The following is a 22,565-nucleotide window of genomic DNA, read 5'->3' as shown; positions in this document are numbered from 1 at the left end:
AGCTTTTGTAAATGGAGTATTCTACGTGCTGGGAATAAACATGCCCTGAGTGCACAGATGTTGTTAGAGCTGACAGTGCCCAAAATGCAGGATTTTATGCATTTTAGTTATGCTTTTAGTTCCGAATGTTCGATCCAGGAGAGAGCATTTATTTGGAAGATTATGTGGGACTTATCCTGCCTTCCTTCCTTATACAATCTTTCTTGGGAGTACTGAAACTAACTGAACCTGAACTGAAATGATAGAGACAGATAGAGAGAGACAGATAGACAGATAGAGAAAGACAGATAGACATAGAGAGAGACAGATATATACAGAGAGGGGAAGAGACAAATATAGACAGAGAGGGGGAGAGACAAATATAGACAGAGAGGGGGAGAGACAGAGACAGATACAGAAAGCGAGGGAGAGAGCGAGAGAGAGCGAGGGAGAGAGTGCGAGAGAGTGAGCGAGAGAGAGCGAGGAAGCACGAGAGAGTGAGCGTGCGAGAGAGCAAGAGAGTAAGTGTGAGAGAGTGAGTGCGAGAGAGCGAGAGTGAGTGCGAGAGAGTGAGTGCGAGAGAGCGAGAGAGTGAGAGAGAGAGAGCGCGAGAGAGCGCGAGAGAGCGAGCAGGAGAGAGCGAGCATGAGAGAGCAAGAGAGAGAGAGAAAGTGAGAGAGAGAAAGTGAGAGAGAGAGTGAGAGAGAGAGAGAGTGTGAGAGAACGCAAGAGAGCACGAGAGAGAGAGAGAGAGCGAGAGCATGCGAGAAAGAGAGCGAGAGCGAGAGAACGTGCGAGAGAGAGAGCGAGCGCGATAGAGCGAGAGAGTGAGCGTGAGAGAGCGAGAGAGTGAGCGAGAGCGAGGGAGAGAGAGCGAGGGATAGAGAGAGAGAGTGCGAGAGAGCGAGCAGGAGAGAGCGAGCATGAGAGAGTGAGAGAGAGTGCGAGAGAGCGAGAGAGCACGAGAGAGAGAGAGAGAGAGCGCGAGAGAGCGCGAGAGAGCGAGCAGGAGAGAGCGAGCATGAGAGAGCAAGAGAGAGAGAGAAAGTGAGAGAGAGAAAGTGAGAGAGAGAGTGAGAGAGAGAGAGAGTGTGAGAGAACGCAAGAGAGCACGAGAGAGAGAGAGAGAGCGAGAGCATGCGAGAAAGAGAGCGAGAGCGAGAGAACGTGCGAGAGAGAGAGCGAGCGCGATAGAGCGAGAGAGTGAGCGTGAGAGAGCGAGAGAGTGAGCGAGAGCGAGGGAGAGAGAGCGAGGGATAGAGAGAGAGAGTGCGAGAGAGCGAGCAGGAGAGAGCGAGCATGAGAGAGTGAGAGAGAGTGCGAGAGAGCGAGAGAGCACGAGAGAGAGAGAGAGAGAGTGGGAGAGAGAGCGAGAGAGAGCGAGCGTGCGAGAGAGGGAGAGAGCGTGAGAGCGTGAGAGAACGCAAGAGAGAGCACGAGAGAGAGAGAGCGAAAGCATGCAAAAAAGAGAGCGTGCGAGAGAGAGCGAGAGCTAGAGAGAGAGAACGTGCGAGAGAGAGAGCGAGCGTGAGAGAGCGTGAGAGAGCGAGTGCGATAGAGCGAGAGAGTGAGCGAGAGCGAGGGAGAGAGAGCGAGGGATAGAGAGAGCGAGCATGAGAGAGTGAGAGAGAGTGCGAGAGAGTGAGAGAGAGTGCGAGAGAGTGAGAGAGGGAGCGAGCATGAGAGCCTGAAAGAGAGAGAGCGCGAAAGAGAGAGAGCGCGAAAGAGAGAGAGCACGAGAGAGAGAGAGAGTGAGAGCGAGAGAGAGCGAGCGTGAGCGAGCGTGAGAGAGCGCGAGAGCATGCGAGAAAGAGAGAGCGAGCGTGAGAGAGCGTGAGAGAGAGAGCGAGCGCGATAGAGAGAGAGAGCGAGCGCGATAGAGCGCGAGAGAGAGACAAAGACAGAGATTGAGATCGATATCGAGGGAGAGATATTTTGAAAGAGAGACAAAGGTCAACATCGAAGAGCGAGAGACTTTGGAAGCCACGTACCACCTTTACAGTCGAGTTCATCCGAGCCCCCGTCTCCACAGTCATCGAACAGGTCACACTGCAGCTCCTGCGCGACGCAGCGATGGTTACTGCAGGTGAACTCCACCTTACCACAGGGCCTTGGGGTCTGCATCACGTCTTCTGATCCAGGATACAGGACAAGCCAGGGGGAGAAGGAGAAGGTAACAGCCATGGGGCCAAAGACAGAACAGGCATGTTTCAACACCATAGCTAGGCTATTGCTATCTCCAGCTTAAATTTTTTACACTAACAATGATGGACATGTGTGTGTGTGTGTGTACAGGACTCCCCTGTAAAATAGATATTGGTCTTAATGGGACTTCCTGCTAAAATAAAGGTGAAATAAAACATGGAGACAAAACAGAGGAGCTTTGTGATTCTGGGTTATTTGTGATCATCTGAATGATTTAAGTTCAAAAGTTAGCAGACATGATTGGACTCACCACAATCGTCTTCATCGGAGTTGTCCCCACAGTCGTCGATTCCGTTGCACACCTGCTCCGAGCGCAGACACACCCTGTCGTTCCTACAGCGGTAGGGTCTGCTCGGTGGACACGGCAGTTTAGCACACATGGCAGAGTCTTCATCAGAGTTATCTCCGCAGTCATCCTCTCCATCACACACCCAGATGTAAAGCTTACACAGTGTGTTGGTACAGATAAACTCATCTGCACGGCAAGAGTGGGCTGCTGCAAGAGAAACAACACAGTAGGAAACAAAATGTTTTTTCACCTAAATATGATTTTTCACCAAAATAGTTTTTCACCAAAAATAGGATTTTTGGAATAAATATGATTTTTCACCGAAATATGATTTTTCACCAAAAATATTTTTTTTCACCAACATATGATTTGTCCCCTAAATATGTTTTTTTTTTAACAAAAATAAGATTGACCTATTGAGTATTACTTGGGAGAGTAATACTCAATAGGTCAGAGGAGGGACCAAGTCACTATTATTTGAGTCACAAGCAAGTCACAAGGTCCAAGTCTCAAGTCGAGCCCCAAATAGAACTGTCAATTAAAAAAAATACATATACAGTACCAGTCAAAAGTTTGGACACACCTACTCATTCCAGGATTTGTCTTTATTTTTTACATGGTAGAATAATAGTGAAGACATCAAAACTATGAAATAAGACACATGGAATCATGTAGTGACCAAAAAAAGTGTTAAACAAATCAAAATATATTTTAGATTTGAGATTCTTCAAAAAAGCCACCCTTGCCTTGATCACCACTTTGCACATTCTTGGCACTCTCTCAACCAGCTTCACCTGGAATGCTTTTCCAACAGTCTTGAAGGAGTTCCCACATATGCTGAGCACTTGTTGGCCGCTTTTCCTTCACTCTGCGGTCCAACTCATCCCAAACCATCTCAATTGGGTTGAGGTCAGGTGATTTTGGAGGCCAGGTCATCTGATGCAGCACTCCATCACTCTCATTATAGGTCAAATAGCGCTTACATAGCCTGGAGGTGTGTTTTGGGTCATTGTCCTGTTGAAAAACAAATGATAGTCCCACTAAGCGCAAACCAGATGGGATGGCGTATTGCTGCAGAATGCTGTGGTAGCCATGCTGGTTAAGTATGCCTTGAATTCTAAATAAATCACAACAGCAAAGCACACTCACACCTCCTCCTACATGCATCATAGTGAGAACCACACATGTGGAGATCATTCTACTCTGCGTCTCGCAAAGACACGGTGGTTGGAACCAAAAATCTCAAATTTGGACTCATCAGACCAAAGGATGGATTTCCACCGGTCTAAGGTCCATTGCTCGTGTTTCTTGGCCCAAGCAAGTCTCTTCTTCTTATTGGTGTCCTTTAGTAGTGGTTTCTTTGCAGCAACTCGACCATGAAGGCTTGATTCACACAGTCTCCTCTGAACAGCTGATGTTGAGATGTGTCTGTTACTTGAACTCTGTGAAGCATTTATTTGGGCTGCAATCTGCGGTGCAGTTCACTCTAATTGTCACTCCCTGACCATAGAGAGCCCTTGTTTCTCTATGGTGTAGTAGGTCAGGGTGTGACTACGGGGTATTCTAGTTTATAATTTCTATGTTGTGTTCTAGTTTATATTTTCTATGTTGGTGTTTTGTATGATTCCCAATTAGAGGCAGCTGGTAATCGTTGTCTCTAATTGGGGATCATATTTAAGTAGCTATTTTTCCCACCTGTGTTTTGTGGGATATTGTTTTGTGTTTGTGCACCACGTAGTCATGTTTAATTGTTAGTTTATTTGATTTATTTGTTTTTTGCTTTAGTTTCACTTTTCAATAAATATGTGGAACTCAACATCCGCTGCGCTTTGGTCCCGTTCTTACAACAACCGTGACACTAATGTACTTATCCTCCGCAGCAGAGGTAACTCTGGGTCTTCCTTTCCTGTGGAGGTCCATGACAGCCAGTTTCATCATAGCGCTTCCACAAATTAACTTTTAACAAGGCACACCTGTTAATTGAAATGCATTCCAGGTGACTGCCTCATGAAGATGGTTGAGAGAATGCCAAGAGTGTGCAGAGCTGTCATCAAGGCAAAGGGGGGCTTACTTTGAAGAATCTCTAACACTTTTTTGTAACTACATGATTCCATGTGTGTTATTTCATAGTGTTGATTTCTTCACTATTATTCTACAATGTAGAAAATAGCAAAAAATTAAGAAAAACCTTGAATGAGTAGGTGTGTCCAAACTTTTGACTGGAACTGTGTGTGTGTGTGTGTGTGTGTGTGTGTGTGTGTGTGTGTATACATGTGTGTGTGTATATACGTGTGTGTGTGTATATATCTATATCTACGGTATATACACAATGACTTGTTCAACTACAAATCTTTGTCTATTTATTGATGCTACCAGGCAGCTCATTTTATTATTTTGTCTACAACACATGTTGATTATGTAATAATTCATTTTAACAACAAATTCCAAATGCAAGCTTTATGAGTACATTATCAATTTCAAACAATTTTGACATACCAAAAGACCAGTCGTCCTATTCTAGTAATTGTTGCTTGATGCCCCATCGATGGTGCTCTTGCAAAATAAACAGTTAATATTCTTTATTATCGAAATGTTTTTGAGTTGCATATTTATTTATGGCAATCCTCTCCCTACAATTTGACATTGCTCTGCTCCCGATCCTATAGCTGTACAGCAAATTAGCAATCTGTTCACTAGCTCACCCAACCTGTGTTGATTGACCGTTTGCTGGTCCAATCAGTGGGCAGTGTGTGTGTTTCACTAGCCAATCTGTTACACGTGCATTTTGCAAGTGCAATGCTGCGACTACTGTGTCTGACTGCGTGGAAATTAATTCACTGAGACTCTGTGCCTCAAAATGACTGACACACCTGGCCAGGTAATTTAGTCATCAGTCTCTAGTCAAAGTCGAGTCTTGAGGCTCCAAGTCGAAGTCAAGTCTCGAGTTCTTTTCTTTTCTATCAAGTCGAGTCTCAAGTCATGAAATTTGTGACTCGAGTCAGACTCGAGTCAGAGTTATGTGACTTGAAGCCGCAATAGGTTGAACTTGAATGCTTTTCTGAGAAGATGAGGGAACAGCTGTTTCTCTTTATATTGATTTAATACTGCAACCCACTTTCTACTTGCCTCTCCCATCCAGTGGTGTAAAGTACTTAATTAGTACTTAAAATAATTCGTTTTTGGGGGTATCTGTACTTTACTTTTTATATTTTAGACATCATGTACTTTTTACTCCACTACATTCTTAAAGAAAATAATGTACTTTTTACATTAGTTTTTACTTTTTACATTTTCTGACACCCAAAAGTACTAATGTTGAATGATTATCAGAACAGGAAAATAGAAAATAGATGCACTTATCTAGAAAAAATTTAAAAACATCCCTGGTCATCCCTATTGCCTCTGAACTGGCAGATTCACTAAACACAAGTGCTTTGCTGGTAAATGATGTCTGAGTGTTGGAGTGTGCCCCTGGCTATCCGTACATTTAAAAAAAGAGAGAAATGAGTGCTGTCTGGTTTGCTTATAATATAAAGTATCTGAAATGATTTATACTTTTACTTTTGATACTTATGTATATTTTAGCAATTACATTTATTTTGATACTTAAGTATATGTAAAACTAAATACACTTAGACTTTTACTCAATTAACATTTTACTGGGTGATTTTCACTTTTACTTGAGTCATTTTCTATTACGGTATCTTTACTTTTACTCAAGTACTGTATGACAATTGGGTATTTTTTCCACAACTATGTCCATCAACATTTCCTCACAATTATAGAGAGCACTCTGACTGAAGAGAGACAGCAATGGACACACATTTTTTTACATAATACTGACTGAGTGAATAAAGAACATTGTGTGTGTGTGTGTGTGTGTGTGTGTGTGTGTGTGTGTGTGTGTGTGTGTGTGTGTGATGAGCTTGTGCATGCGTGTGTGCATGTGTGTTCTCGGCTCACCCTGGACACAGTTATGCTCATCACTGTGATCCACACAGTCAGGCAGGGCATCACAGTGCCAGCGGCTGGGGATGCAGTGAGCTCTGTTCAGACACAGGAACTGATCCTCCCTGCACTCCCTCACACAGTCTACCTGTCGGCACAACACACACACACACACACACACACACACACACACACACACACACACACACACACACACACACACACACACACACACACACACACACACACACACACCTCAAAAACAACAAACACAGACACCCCTGTCCGCCACCAAGCCATTCCACTGCCAGGTCTCAATATGGCTTGTCCAAGTCTTAACATTACATTATGATGTATGCGAAGAAGAAGAAGAAACAGGAGAAGAAGATTTTGTCCATTGTAATTTTCAGATGAAATGTGAATTAGATTTTTACAAAACATGACAGAGGGATGTGTTATAAACTGTGAGTTATAGGTTGAATTAATCAACACGTCCCCTGGCGCGAAATACTTGGCCTTTGGTGAGATTGCTTTAATATATAATGCATGAGTCTAGGATGACGTTGTTCTCTCCAGGGGACTCTGTTGGCTGTGGAGAAAGACCTTATTAAAGGAGAGGTAAGCTTCCACTGTATGGAGGTGACTCTGAACTAAGCATGGTTTTAATTACACTGAGATCCTACGGGACCCTGATGTTTGGAGGGAACAGGCAAACACTACCACACTACTTGTATCCAGGTATTTGAGAGATAAGGATATTGATTGCCAAAAGCAATCTTTACATTTTACACAGATGAGTCGTGTTGGCAATCATACAACAGCATTTCAGGGGGATTTCCCATGAAAATATGGACCAAGATAATTAGGACACATTTTCATATGTCGATGACCTTATGAACAAATGACATACATTATTAAAGGACAACAGACATGAAAGGTATCCTGGATTATCGCACAGATGATGGGGCTCAGCGGCTACTATCAGGGACTGCAATCAGGGCTTCATCAGAGAGCACTCACCTCATCAGATCCATCTGGGCAGTCTCTCTGGCCATCACACCTCAGGCGGGCCGACACACAGCCTCCCCCGACACACTCATACTCACTCAGGGCGCAGGACGGAAGGACCGCTGAGACAGATAACATAGCACTTTCGTTCAAAATGACTTACAGTACAGTGAGTGCCTACATTTGTATTATGTGTAGTTGTTGAACCCACAACCTTGAGGTTGCTAGCGCCACGCTCCTACCGACTGAACCACGCAGGACCACACTAGACAAAAGAAGCTGACGACACAGACAATCCCCATTAAACCGGTGCTGAAAATACTTCTCAACTGGCCCATGACACCACCTGGTATACAACTGCAACACAATGGCCGCAGATACAGAAACAGAGCTGCTTCAGAGGGTCCATTCTGAGTGCTATTCCTAGCGTGTTTTGGAGCACTTTGGACCCATCAGAGCAATTCAGTCTCATTCCCATCTGGACTCACTGGGAGAGAGGGGGGAAAAGCTTTTTCATGCATGTCACGGTGTGGCCCTTCCAATTGGAGGAATTTACAGTGCAAGTGCAGCCACAGCTGTCCACAGGTACTCTCCATATGAATATATAAAGAAAGTACTCAGCTAAAATATTAAAAACAAGTTATTATGAGAGAGAGAGAGAGAGAGAGAGAGAGAGAGAGAGAGAGAGAGAGAGAGAGAGAGAGAGAGAGAGAGAGAGAGAGAGAGAGAGAGAGAGAGAGAGAGAGAGAGAGAGAGAGAGAGAGAGAGAGAGAGAGAGAGAGAGAGAGAGAGAGAGAGAGAGAGAGAGAGAGAGAGACCAACAAACCTGCACGTCTTTGTGTTATATATTTTCAACCCCATCAACCACAATCTTGATTTTCCTGTTTGTGACAATCTTAATGATGTTGCTAATGAATCGTTCCATTTCCAAAGTACGCTTTGGCAAAATGTACATTGTTAAATCATGCCAATAAAGCAACTGAATTGAGCGAGAGACAGACAGACACAGAGAGAGAGAGATACAGAGAGACAGCGAGAGGGAGAGACAGAGAGAGAGAATAGACAGGGAGAGAAGAGTCAGAGATCATAGGGAATTAGACTAAATTTCTCAATTGGTACAAAATATATAGAGTACTGCACACACTACAATTACTTAAATTAAAAAATAAGCTCAACTGTACACCTTAATGAGGCAGTGAATGAACCGAGAGAGAAAGCACGCAGGGCATTCCACGCCAGTAAAAAACAAAATAAAATTGAAATACCTATTCAAATTTGTCTAAAACGAATTGAATGTGTCATTGAACCAATTGCACTTTATGGCAACGAGGTGTGGGGTCCACTTGCAAAACAAGATTTCACCCAATGGGACAAAAACCAAATTGAAACCCTGCATGGAGAGTTCTGTAAGATTCTCCTCCAAAACTACAAACAATGCATGCAGGGCAGAATTAGGCCAATATCGACTAATAATAAAACCCCAAAAAAGAGCAATTACGTTTTGGAAACATCTAAAATACTGTGACCCCCTCTCATATCATTACCAAGCCCTACAATACCAAGAGCTGAGCAAAGAAAAGAGTCCCCTCATCCAGCTGGTCCTGGGGCTGAGTTCACAAGTCTGTTCTACTAATACACTGAAGCCTCAGGGCCAGAACATCCAATCAATCAGAATAAAACAAATTACAAACTACATTACTTACAGGGAAACACAAGCACAAAGCAAAATGCAGTGCTATCTGGCCCTAAATCGACAGTACACCGTGGCAAACTATTTGACCATGGTTACTGATCAAAACCTTAGAAAAACCTTGACAAAGTACAGGCTCAGTGAGCACAGTCTTGCAATTGAGAAGGGTAGACAGGAAAACCTGGCTCCCTGTAGAGGAAAGGCTGTGCAACCACTGCACCACAGCAGAACCTGAGACCGAGCTGCATTTCCTGACAAAATGTCAAGAACATAAAAAATTTAGAGAGTGTCAGTTCCCCAAATTCGAAACCCTTATTCAAGGTTTCAAAGACCTCTCTGATGAGAATAAGCTACCCGTCCTGTTGGGGGAGGACGCCGAGAGCTGTGGGTTGGCAGTGCACTACATTGATGCCTGCCATATGATGAGGTACAGTGTCTGACAGACCAATCAACCTGCATATGTCCTCTATGCTTATTGTTATTGTTCAATGTATGGTTATTTTGACACTTGATTATTGTTGTTACTGTTGTCCCATTGACAATAATGATTATTACTATTTAAATTGTGTTAATATTGTAAATCTCCAAAGTAAGCTTTGGCAATATGTACAGTACATTGTTACGTCATGCCAATAAAGCAAAATTAATTGAATTGACAGACAGACAGACAGACAGACAGAGACAGACAGACAGACAGACAGACAGACAGACAGACAGACAGACAGACAGACAGACAGACAGACAGACAGACAGACAGACAGACAGACAGACAGACAGACAGACAGACAGACAGACAGACAGACAGACAGACAGACAGACAGACAGACAGACAGACAGAGAGAGACAGACAGAGAGAGAGAGAAAGAGAGAATGAGAGAATGAGAGAATGAGAGAATGAGAGAATGAGAGAATGAGAGAATGAGAGAATAAGAGAATAAGAGATAGAGACAGAGACAGAGGGAGACATCTCGGTGGGAGAGACACACAGCTCATTTTAATTTCACACCTGTAGTTAGCAGACAGGAGAGAAGGCCAGCTTGCTGATATTGCACCATCTGCTCGAGATGTGAAGTGCCTTGGAGCTACTCTGGCCTTGCATTTACTTCTCCACAAGACTTCAAGTCTTGGCATGCATTCAACTCATGCAATGAAGCACAAAGGGATTACGAATCTTAAAATAAAAAGGTGAATGTCAGGATATACTACAGTGGAGTGAAATCTGTAATTGCGGTCAACTGAGAATTGGTTCACGTGCGGGAATAACTCTGTTCCTGAAGGTATTAAAGGTTATTTCCTAGCTTTCAATGTAAGACACTGTATCTACAGCCAACTGTATCTATGCTTACTGGTGACGTCGTAAAACGGCAACAGTTGCCGAACAGGAACAAACACAAACGAACACACAGTCCCCCAATCACAAGGTGTGTGACGCACACAAGCATGCGTTCCAACAGAGGGCGGTATTAACATGGTTGTAGGCTTTGAGTAAGACAGTGAAAGCAAGTTCCCACCTACAGCCGCAGCCAGCAACACCTATCCAACAGCTATACAGTAAGTAATCAAGTGTGTGTGTGTGTGCATGTGTACGTGTGTGTGTCCGTGCGCGTGTGTCTCTGAGCTCATACCAGGTCCTTGACAGTTCCTCTCATCCTCCCCCATCTTACAGTCCTCCCGGCCGTCACAGAGCCACTTGTTGGAGATGCAGAGGTGATTGAGACACTGGAACTGGTCCGCAGGGCACGAGCGCGTCTCACAGCCTTTTTCATCAGAGCTATCAGCACAGTCACTGTCACCATCACAACGGAAACGAGCAGAGATGCACTCTCCGTTGTCACACACAAAGTCCCTGGAGGGGCAGGTGGCTGGCTCTGAGAGGTGTAAGGGAATAAGGAACGACAGTGATTTTAGGCGCATGACAGTGAGGCCTGTTTCCCCAGGACATTCCTCATCATACCAAGCAGAGGTATTTGTTGGTAGTTATATTAGGTCGCTTTGTTTTGCGGAGTCATGTCACACGACCTGGATTTGAACCTGAAGCGGTTTCATTGAACGTTACCCTTTTCTTTTTATGTCAGATGATCCAGCATCATACTCAGACAATCGCTTTCATCTTTGGTACAGTTGTCATTTCCGGAGAAGGCTTTAAATACAGGATAGCATTTTGCTACGTCACATGATTGCCCAAAACACAATGCTCTAGTTACAGTGTCAGGGAGTATTCAAGTTCTATAGTATTATACAAAAGTTCATTCCAAGTTCATTCCTTGCAGCCTAAACAAGAGACCGAAGGCGAGGGACTTACTGCAGTTCTGTTCGTCTGAGTTGTCTCCGCAGTCACTCTGTCCATCACACCTCCAGTGTTCCGGGACACAGTTGTTGTTCTGGCACCGGAACTCATGAGGACCGCATGTCTTCTCATCTAGGCACAGAAACAACATGACAGTCCATAAAGACGCAAAACAAGCAAAGTGTCTGAAACGGTAGCCGTGTTGATGTTTCGCATAGTAAGACATGACTTTACATCCTGTATACAAACGGCTGCTACCGTCAAGAAGAAAGACTAGGAGAACAGTAACTTTCCCGTCTTCTTTCTAAAAGGACAACCTAGTAATCCGTCTTTACATGTTGTCCCAACGCTGTAAAATCAGCAATGTGATTTCCTCTCATCTCTCCATCAGACTTTTAATCCAACTATCGGGAGAATAGATAAATACATAATGCATTATTAATTGACAACCACACAGTACCATGCTCGAGAGCTAATTCCCAGACTGAGTATGACATTAACTTCTTGCGACTACAGGGGGTGCTGTTCCGAATTAGCATTTTGTCGTCTCCAAATTAAACTGCCTAGTACTCAATTCTTGCTCGTACAATATGCATATTATTAATTCTATTGGATAGAAAACACTTTCTAGTTTCATACAAAGTTGGAATGATGTCTGTGGGTGACCCAGAACTCTTTCTACAGCGAAATCCATGACAGACAGTGAAAGGTCTGAGAGCGAAGCTCTGGTTTCAGATCAGTTTTTAAGGTCTCTGTCTATCCTATGGAACGACACGAACTGCACCCGCCTTCCCCTGGATGTCAGTAACCAATGAGAAGTGGAATGGGCCTTCTCCGTAGCTCTCAGAGGTTATAAAAGACCAAGGAGTGAGAGTAGCCCCCCTTTCGACGCTCGCCCTTACGCAGGAAGGGACCTCCGGATGCCATTTTCACAGGCTCGGTTATCAACTTGAAATGTATCCGTCTGTAATTTAATTCGATATAGGACTTAGAAACATCATAAGGTAGTTAATTTAAACCGTTTTATAGCAATTTATATCCGTTTAGTGCGATTTTGATGCATTTCTATGTGAAGCACCGGGCACATTTCGGGGTCCCGGTCGAACGTTAGCGGGCATTTAGACGGACAAAGGACATCTTTCGACCAAAAGAAGATTAAACCCAAGAAAGAATACATTGCCCAAGAATCTGATGGAAGAACAGCTCAAAGTAAGCAATATTTAATATGATAAATCGTTGTTCTGTCGAAATATTTTAAACGCATATTTCGCCATTTTGTTTGGTATAGCTTCACTTGGCGAACCCTGTATTGAAAAGTAAGGATAATTTTAAAAATGTAAGTCAGCGGTTGCATTAAGAACTAATTTGTCTTTCGATTCCTGTCAACTCTGTATTTTTTAGTCAAGTATATGATTAGCTTTGGATTAAACTAGATCACTCTGAAAGCTGACGTCCCTCATTTTGATGCTTGAGTTGTGACTATTTCCATTGTATAACCACGGTTTTGTATGGCTAAATATGCACCTTTTCGAACAAACTGTATATGTATGTTGTAAAATGATGTTACAGGAGTGTCATCGGAAGAATTCTGAGAAGGTTAGTGAAAAAATTAATATATTTTGGCGATGATAACGTTATAGCTCCCTTTGCCTTGAATTCATGCTCTACTAACGTTTGCACATGTGGTATGCTAACTTATCGATTTATTGTGTTTTCGCTGAAAAACGCTTAGAAAATCTGAAATATGGTCTGAAATCACAAGAACTGTGTCTTTCCATTGCTATGCTTTGTCTATTTTTATGAAATGTTTTATGATGAGTAAATTGGTCATACACGTTGCTCTATCTAGTAATTCTAGTCGATTTGTGATGGTCGGTGCAATTGTAAACTGTGATTTCTACCTGAAATATGCACTTTTTTCTAACAACACCTATCCTATACCATAAATATGTTATCAGACTGTCATCTGATGAGTTTTTTTCTTGGTTTGTTGCTATCAATATCTTAGTTTAGCCGAATTGGTGATAGCTAGTGGTGGAGAGAGAAAATGGTGGACAAAGAAAGATGGTGTATTTTGCTAACGTGGTTAGCTAATAGATTTACATATTGTGTCTTCCCTGTAAAACATTTTAAAAAACAGAAATGATGGGTTTATTCACAAGATCTGTATCTTTCATCTGGTGTCTTGGACTTGTGATTTAATGATATTTAGATGCTACTATTTACTTGTGAAGCTATGCTAGCGATGCTAATCAGTGTGGGGGGGGTGGGGGGTGATCCCGGATACGGGGTTGATACTCGTGAAAGGTTAACAGAATTCAAATTTGACCTGAGCACACCGAGACAGTTGAATACTAAATACATTCCTTCCCATGCCTGAAAGATTTATATTCACATTCTAGGATTAAGAAAGAAAAATAGGATGCTGGGAATTCCCGGACTCGTATGTTGTTGCTTCTCGCCAGTGAAGGTAAGTCAAAGCCAGTAGGTGTATACAATACGTGCTGTAAGTGTGTACGTCTCCTCTCGTGCTTAATATCTGCCAGGTTTGACGAGAAGAAACCTTTAAATATGACCCATAGAGAAAATTCCAAATATGGAACGCCGACTGAAAACCAGAGAGAACGACTCAAATCATAGAGAGACCTTACTGTCATCCCCTCAATCCCCCTAAATGTCACCATTAAATGCACAGGCAGCAGTGGAAATGCCAAGGTCAATCCCTAGCAGTCCATTTGATGAGAGGAAGAGCCAGTAAAAAGACTTAACCTCCTCCAGCTAATCTCTGGATCTGGCCATATTAACAAGTGCTTTATGAGCATATCAAAGACCAGTCAGCATTAATGAGGTGGTCATCAGTAAAAAAATGGCATTTGATGTCTGCGTAACGTTATCTATCACGTTCAATTTAACACGTTTGCGTTTGGCTGCTCAAAGATTGCATATAGTACAACGAGACACAAAGTCGAGATACAGATGTCCCTTTAGAGGAGGCCATTCCATTGAGATCAAAAACTGCTACAACAGACTAGACTGGACTACACTCTTAGAAAAAAAAAGTTGCTATCTAGAACCTAAAAGGGTTCTTCGGCTGTCCCCATTGGAGAACCCTTTGAAGAAACCATTTTGGTTCCAGGTAGAACCCTTTTGGTGATTCTACATGGAAACCAACAGGGTTCTACCTTGAACCAGAAAGGGTTATCTTATGGGGACAACCGAATAACCATTTTTTCTAAGAGTGTAGACTAGAATATAATATAACATACATTGCCTTCAGAAAGTATTCATACCCCTTGACTTACTCCACATTTTGTTGTTGATTTTTGTTAGAATCAACATTGGCAGTGATTACAGCTGTGAGTCTTTCTGGGTAAGTCTTGCACACATGGATTGTACAATATTTGCACATTATTCTTTAAAAAAATCTTCAAGCTCTGTCAATTTGCCATTTTTTTATGTCTTGTATGGCAAGACATAAAAAAATACTTTTCCAAGCTATTTTAAGTCAAAACTGTAACTAGGCCACTCAGGAACATTCAACGTTGTCTTGGTAAGCAGCTACAGTGTATATTTGGCCTTGTGTTTTAGGTTATTGTCCTGCTGAAAGGTGAATTCATCTCCCAGTGTCTGTTGGAAAGCAGACTGAACCAGGTTTTCCTCTAGGGTTTTGCCTGTGCTTAGCTCTATTCTGTTTCTTTTTATCCTAAAACACTCCATAGTCCTTGCAGATGAGCATACCCATAACATGATGCATTCACCACCATGATTGAAAATATAAAGAGTGGTACTCAGTGATGTGTTGTGTTGTATTTCAAATCAAATCACATTTTATTAGTCACATGCGCCAAATACAACAGGTGTAGACCTTACAGTGAAATGCTTACTTACGAGCCCCTAACCAACAATGCAGTTTAAAAAATATATGGATAAGAATATGAAATAAAAGTAACAAGTAATTAAAGAGCAGCAGTAAAATAACAATAGCAAGACTATATACAGGGGGTACCAGTACAGAGTCAATGTGCGGGGGCACCGGTTAGTTGAGATAATATGTACATGAAGGTAGAGTTATTAAAGTGACTATGCATAGATGATAACAACAGAGAGTAGCAGCGGTGTAAAGGAGGGGGGCAATGCAAATAGTCTGGGTAGCCATTTGATTAGGTGTTCAGGAGTCTTATGGCTTGGAAGCTGTTTAGAAGCCTATTGGACCGCTTGCTGTGCAGTAGCAGAGAGAACAGTCTATGACTAGGGTGGCTGGAGTCTTTGACAATTTTTAGGGACTTCCTCTGACACCGCCTGGTATAGAGGTCCTGGATGGCAGGAAGCTTGGCCCCAGTGATGTACTGGGCCGTTCGCACTACCCTCTGTAGTGCCTTGCGGTCGGAGGCCGAGCAGTTGCCATACTAGGCAGTGAGGAAACCAGTCAGGATGCTCTCGATGGTGCAGCTGTAGAACCTTTTGAGGATCTGAGGACCCATGCCAAATCTTTTCAGTCTCCTGAGGGGGAATAGGTTTTGTCGTGCCCTCTTCACGACTGTCTTGGCGTGCTTGGACCATGTTAGTTTGTTGGTGATGTGGACACCAAGGAACGTGAAGCTCTCAACCTGCTCCAGATTTGCCCCAAACATAACGCTTTGTATTCAGCACATGAAGTTAATTTCTTTGCCACATTTTATGCAGTATTACTTAACTGCCTTATTGCAAAAAGGATGCATGTTTTGGAAAATCTTCCATCTTTTCACTTCGTCATTTAGATGAATGTTGTTGATCCATCCTCAGTTTTCTCCTATCACAGCCATTAAATTCTGTAACTGTTTTAAAGTCACCATTGGCCTCATGGTAAAATCCCTGAGCGGTTTCCTTCCTCTCCGGCAACTGAGTTAGGAAGGATGCCTATATCTATGTAGTGACTGGTTGTACTGATACATCCAAAGTGTAATTAATAACTTCACCATGCTCAAAGGGGTATTCAATGTCCGCTTGTTTTATTTATTTTGCCCATAGGTTCCCTTCTTTGTGAGCGATTGGAAAACCTCCCTGGTCTTTGTTGTTGAATCTGTGTTCGAAATTCACTACTCGACTGTGGAACCTTACAGATAATTGTATGTGTGGGGTACAGAGATGAGGTAGTCATAAAAATATAATGTTAAACACTATTATTTCATAGAGTGAGTCCACGCAACTTATGTGACATGTTAAGCAAATCTTTACTCCTGAACTTATTTAGGCTTGCCATAACAAAGTGGTTGAATACTTAATGACTCAGGTTTTTCATTTCTTATTCACTTGTAAAAAGTCAAGGGGTGTGTGATTGCTTTCTGAAGGCACTGTAGCACAATAGAAATAGAACAGTAGAACTCACCACAGTTGGCCTCGTCCGATCCATCAGCACAGTCCGGGTCCTCGTCACACACCCATAGGGCTGAGATACAGTGCATGGAGCTCTTACACTGGAACTGGTTGGCAGAACAGGTACTCTCAGCTGGGGAGGGAGACCGATGGCACAGGAGAGAGAGAAGAGACAGGGAGTTAAAACAGGTGTACAGTATGTCAACTCTGAAGGACAAAGATGAAAAGAAACGTCATCACGTATTATACAAAAATGACCAGTTAACCAGTCTATATAAAAATGGCAAAACCTGTAGGCTAATGCAACCGAAGGTACCAAAATGATCAAAAATGACCAAAACAATAGCAATACACATGTATTGTAGTTCAATCAAATTCACACAAATCATGTTATATGTGGCATACAAAACTAGGGTGTGGAGCAATAGAGAAAGTACAATTATGAGTAAATTAGAATCATTTTTCCTCCACACCCTCCTTATGCCACAGTACCCTGACACGCAGAGCACAGCTTCCTCTTTCCCAACAGGAGGTGGCTAGAGCTCCAGCTGCATCTCTAAACCCTCAGCCCTCCCAGCATGATTAGCCCTGGTTAAACCTCCCTCTGTCTCACAAAGACATCCCCCTCAGCCCTCAGACGCAGGCTAAACCTCCTTCTGTCTGCCATAATCTGCACCCTGGGTGAGACTCAGCTCCTGGAATATCCTCTCTGTCTCGCTCTGTCGCTCACACGCGCGCTTCATTTTGCCATGTAACAACTGGCGCACTGGCATTTTCCAGCCCTAACGCCAGGGTCGACAATTTACCTGTGTAATGTCAGCTGGCTTGCGCCGAGGTGGGAGGGGTGGAAATATTTGAGGTGTGTCCTTAAGAACGTGCGCCAATATGCCAATTTCAGTAACTGCAACTAGGGATATTTAAGGCCGACCAAAAGCTGGTTTTAGCGGTAAAGCAATTGGTAATGACATTGATTTTGCCAGAGGATTCGCACACAGTGGCCTTAAGTACGTCACCAAGGCTTTATTGAAATATCATGAATATCAGAACACTCAGACATTCCCATTTTTATTTATCTTGGACATTATTTTTGTCCAGCTTCTGTGAAACAATTGGACTCATTATGTGCTCTGCCCATTGCATGAAAGGTGTCAGCGAACGTAGGAAGCCTGTTTAAGAACAAGTTATCAAAAAAAAAAATCATTTTGCCAAAAAATGTATCTTCCACTTTCCTCTGTTGGAACTTTCAAACCGCGGGAAATCGCGGGGAATTGGTGCTGAATCCGCTTTTAGGCTATATTTGCCTGTTTTGTTACCTTTCACTTGGCTAAGTCACTATGGCCAAATCAACGGCAATGGTAGGCTACAGCTATATACAGTGTATTTGGGAGTGGACATTCCCCCGTTCTCTTTATATTGGATCTTTATCCAGCTCCTGTGAAAAGTTTAGATGTGCATCAAACCCTCCATAGTCTACGTTGTTGCCTAATATTCACAGTATATTCCCACGGGGAGCAATTGTGGTGCCTGTAACTGTATTTAGACATATAGCCTGTGTAAAACCAGTTGTTGTTTCGTTTTAGGAGAATTTGATTAGAAGTACTCGCTCTCTCTTATCAATTAGTGAATTTAATATTGCTTATTGACAACGTTTGGCATGCTAATGCATTTTACAGTAGGCTTACATCAGTGCAAATGCTATGTTAACAATATATTTCCAGATCGATGCCATGCAATTACTGTTCAAAAACATGTTCAACATATTTATCAAATATGGGATAGGTCTACTTTTTGTTATTTTGTTCCTGTAGGCTATTTAAAAAACTAGGCTATGATAGAGTTGATTACCACGCAATACATAAAATACCATAAATACACAATGTGAGCTTGGGACTATAACGTTCTATCTGTATTGTTGTCAACATGTTGTTATTCACGTGGCCTTGTTCTGTTCAATGTTCTCTACCTATATAGTACCATAAATATCCTAAATCATGTTGTTAAGTTAAAAAGAATACAAGATACAAATTGTTGACACCATTCAAGCCAATGAGGGTTCGGAATTCTACTGCCAATCATCTCAGAATCATATTTTTGCAGATATAACTTTATAGTCCCAAGCTCTCGACAACTTGAAGCAACCACATATTTAGCCATGGAGCATGTTCTGATTGGCCATTGAGAGGTCAAGTCTTGATACACCTTCATCTTGTTTATTTAGTAAAACCCAGCCCTTCCACGCCACCGCCAGCCACTGCACTCATAAATCTGGTTGTGAAAATAGCAAAAAATATTTCTGACCCCCCCCCATACCTATAGCTCTATCGCCAGCCATAGATTTACACTTGTGTTAGGTTTGTTGAAACAGAGCCTACAGAGAAACACTTTACTTGGTGCTGTACATTTCGCCAGCCCCCCCCCCCCCCCTCCCCGCCCCCATCCTTCCCCTCACACTCTCCCCCACCCAGCTCCACCTTCCCCCAGCCTACCAGCGTTGCTCAACCCCCTGCTGGTGCAATTACCAGTGTCTTCCTCTCTGTTCCTAGTGGACTCAGGGCAACACGGCTCTACCACTGAGCCAGGCTGGGGCTGAATGGGACTGCAGCCAGAGACTCGGGAGGTGCAGGGAGGGGAAGGGAAGGAGATTAGACTGCTTCTAGGGCTGGAGCTCTGAGACGAGTCATTAACCCACCACTGTGATCTAACAAGGCGTTCATGGATGGTGTGTATGTATGTGTGTGTGTGTGTCTTGAGACCTTGCTCCAGTGTGTCTTAGAGCTGTCACTTTGATTCATGATGACAACCAGACAGGTGTGATTACAGGTACTTACTAAGATCCTCTCTCTGTCTCTCTCACAGACATGAGGAATTGTCTCATAACCTTTACCTGGTGCTGTAAATTTCAGACAAGTGAAAGAAGCACGCAGAAGTTCAGAACTTTAAAATGTCAAGAGAGAGGGATAACAAGCAGGGGATGAAACTCCAATCAACAGCCACAGTGAGGTCAAACGAGGTCAACTGAAAGGAAACACACATCCTTTTCTTATTATAACAAGGACATGTGGCTTTTATTAATAATGGATCTTCCTTGTGTCTATGAACAGAATTAACCAGGTATGGCAGTATGAACATAGAAGGCTGGGGGCTTTCTTATAATCCAAAGAGAATTGTTAACAGGGTGAATCATTGACCAAGAGTTGAAGATCAGAGGGGAAGTCACAGAGTCTGTCTGTTCAGAGTATGAGTTTCTCTCGACTGTTCTTTTCTTTTTGTCATTCGTCAAAGGGTCGTCTCTCCCGCTAAAGAAATGACCAGAGTGCTAACAACTAAAAGCCTTTTCAATACTTTATTATCTAAATCTTGCAGAGGCTCATTTTTTCATGGCCAAGTGAAATTGAAATCCCCCGGCAAAAAGTACAGCGCTGTCAAACTTTCCTCACATAGTCAGCCTCTTCTTTAAGACCTATAGAGATCCATCTATCTACAGACGATTTGATTCTTACGGCAGTCTGTCTCGTCCTCTCCGTCTCCACAGTCGTCCTGTCCGTTACAGCGCAGGTTCAGTGGGACGCACTTCTGACGCTTCCTGCATTTGAACTGTCCAGACAGACAGATGTAGGATTCTGTAGAAGGTATGAACAAAGGTGTTAGCCTGAGCCGAAGGTAGTCTACAATGTCGTTTTTGACAGTTGTGGAAACTTTTGGGGCGGATTCAGACTAGGATGGATCGTGTCATCATTTATTTATTTACTTTATATAACCAGGTAAGTAACGAGTATGCATTATCTTTTACAATAACGGCCAGAAATGTAAAGAAATTCACCACAGTTGGCTTCATCAGAGTTGTCCCCGCAGTCGTTCTCCCCATCACAGATAAACGGAGGCAGAGCACAGAGACCAGTCCCACACTGGAACCTCCCTGGCTGGCATTTAAACTCAGCTGTGAGGAAAGAAACACACACACACACACACACATTGCACCGACTCCATAGAAACACAGCTAGTGAACAAAACCAGGGAGAAGAGTTGTAAACATCTTCTGTACTGTGCAGTTAGTGTCCTGCTCCACTAGAGGGCTGTGAATTGATTGTGTATTTGTGAATTGGTGTGTACAGAAAATGTGACAACTCTTACTGAGACCTTGTCAAGTGTATGTGTCTGTGTGTTGATGGTGACTCACGGCAGTCTGGAGGCTCGTCCGACCCGTCCCCACAGTCGTCCACCGTGTCACACTTCCACCAGAAGGGGATGCACTCATCTGTCCCACAGCGGAACTATAGGACACAACAACAGTAGCTTCAGATTTCATCATCATTCAGGAAGATTTTGGGACACTAAAGTCCCTTACTTGAATCTACAAGTACTAAAGTCCGAGTGTGTAACATGTCAAATATAAGCACTCCTCTAATTATTACCAAGGAAATATTCACTTCCTATGACTGTGAAATGTAGTTGTCCCACCTAGCTACCTTAAGATGAATTCACTAACTGTAAGTCGCTCTGGATAACAGCGTCTGCTGAATGAGTAAAAGGTCAAATATTTCTGTAAGCTGTAGGAGAAAAGGGCCACTGACCTGGCTGGCTGTGCAGTTGGAAAGGCAGGTCTTGTTGTCTGCAGCCAGGTAGAAGTGGGTGGGGCAGGCACACCTGTAACCTCCCCCGGGGGAGAGGAGGCACAGGTGACTGCAGCCTCCGTTAGTCACCTGACACTGGTGTTTGGGCACTGCAGCGGAGAGAGGGAGAGTAAAACCAACATCCACAGCTAGAGCCCTTTCCCCTCTGCTGTCAGCTTCATTAGTCTGAGGGCACATTTGCTCATTACAATTAAAAAGAAACACCTCTCTCTCTCGCTCTCAAAGGCATGCAGACACACACTGAGTGTCTAGACAATTACCGTCGGGTTGGCGGAGAGGGTGGTAAACCTTGATGTTGTGGATGGCTCTCCAGTATCTGAGCAGCTCTGCTCCCTGAGCCCCGGAGGTCTTGTGGGCCCGGTTCAGCGACTTGGACTTCTCATCCGTCCAATAGATGACATCCTCAAACAGAGTCAGCGCCGTCACCTCCCGGATGTCTCGACTAGGCACTGGAATGGAACACACACTGATTAATCAGAGTCTGGAATACAGCCAGATCACACACACATGCACGCGTGAACACACACGCACACACACACACACACACAATGGATTAACATGCCACTTCTACATTACGTCCATCTGATACTGCTTTAGGAGGAATCTGCTACACACACACACACACACACACACACACACACACACACACACACACACACACACACACACACACACACACACACACACACACACACACACACACACACACACACACACACACACACACACACACACACACACACACACACACACACACACACACACACACACACACACACACACACACACACACACACACACACACACACACACACACACACACACACACACACACACACACACACACACACACACACACACAGCTCGTCCTGAATAATTGCTGTGACAAGCTGCCAGGCTCTGTGGTGTTTTATTCCAGGCAAAGAGAAGTAAAGACGTGACTAAATGGACTGTCTGTCTGTCTGTCAGCATGGCTTAGTAGAGCACGGAGTAGACTATAAGTACTACAGCTAATCACAAACTGGCTGTTGAAGATGAAAAACTGAAATTAAATGAATAATAAAAATACGTTGAGAATGTCGTGACTTCACTTTAATTAACCTCTACGGGATCGGTGTTCTCCTCACGGGACGGTTAAGCTAACGTAGGCTAATGTCTAATGTGACTGGCATGAGG

The 22,565-nt window shown here is 43.3% G+C and overlaps 1 protein-coding gene across 1 annotated transcript in view; it reads right to left on the bottom strand.

Moving 5' to 3' along the window:
* Positions 1-22,565, bottom strand: part of LOC120033295 (low-density lipoprotein receptor-related protein 1B-like) — a 167,461-nt gene that overhangs the window by 42,173 nt on the left and 102,723 nt on the right. The window contains exons 60-71 of the mRNA XM_038979571.1: positions 21,650-21,838; positions 21,330-21,478; positions 20,936-21,029; positions 20,579-20,695; positions 20,259-20,378; positions 16,772-16,891; positions 11,422-11,538; positions 10,745-10,987; positions 7,442-7,551; positions 6,437-6,569; positions 2,435-2,680; positions 1,971-2,111 (exon numbers count right to left, since the gene is read on the bottom strand). Of these exons, the coding sequence (XP_038835499.1) occupies positions 1,971-2,111; positions 2,435-2,680; positions 6,437-6,569; positions 7,442-7,551; positions 10,745-10,987; positions 11,422-11,538; positions 16,772-16,891; positions 20,259-20,378; positions 20,579-20,695; positions 20,936-21,029; positions 21,330-21,478; positions 21,650-21,838 (1,779 nt within the window). The remainder of the gene's footprint in view (positions 1-1,970; positions 2,112-2,434; positions 2,681-6,436; positions 6,570-7,441; positions 7,552-10,744; positions 10,988-11,421; positions 11,539-16,771; positions 16,892-20,258; positions 20,379-20,578; positions 20,696-20,935; positions 21,030-21,329; positions 21,479-21,649; positions 21,839-22,565) is intronic.

Source organism: Salvelinus namaycush, chromosome 40, assembly GCF_016432855.1.
Source record: "Salvelinus namaycush isolate Seneca chromosome 40, SaNama_1.0, whole genome shotgun sequence".
Taxonomy (NCBI): domain Eukaryota; kingdom Metazoa; phylum Chordata; class Actinopteri; order Salmoniformes; family Salmonidae; genus Salvelinus; species Salvelinus namaycush.
Note: the sequence above shows the minus strand (reverse complement) of the source record. Positions and strands in the feature narration are given on the sequence as shown.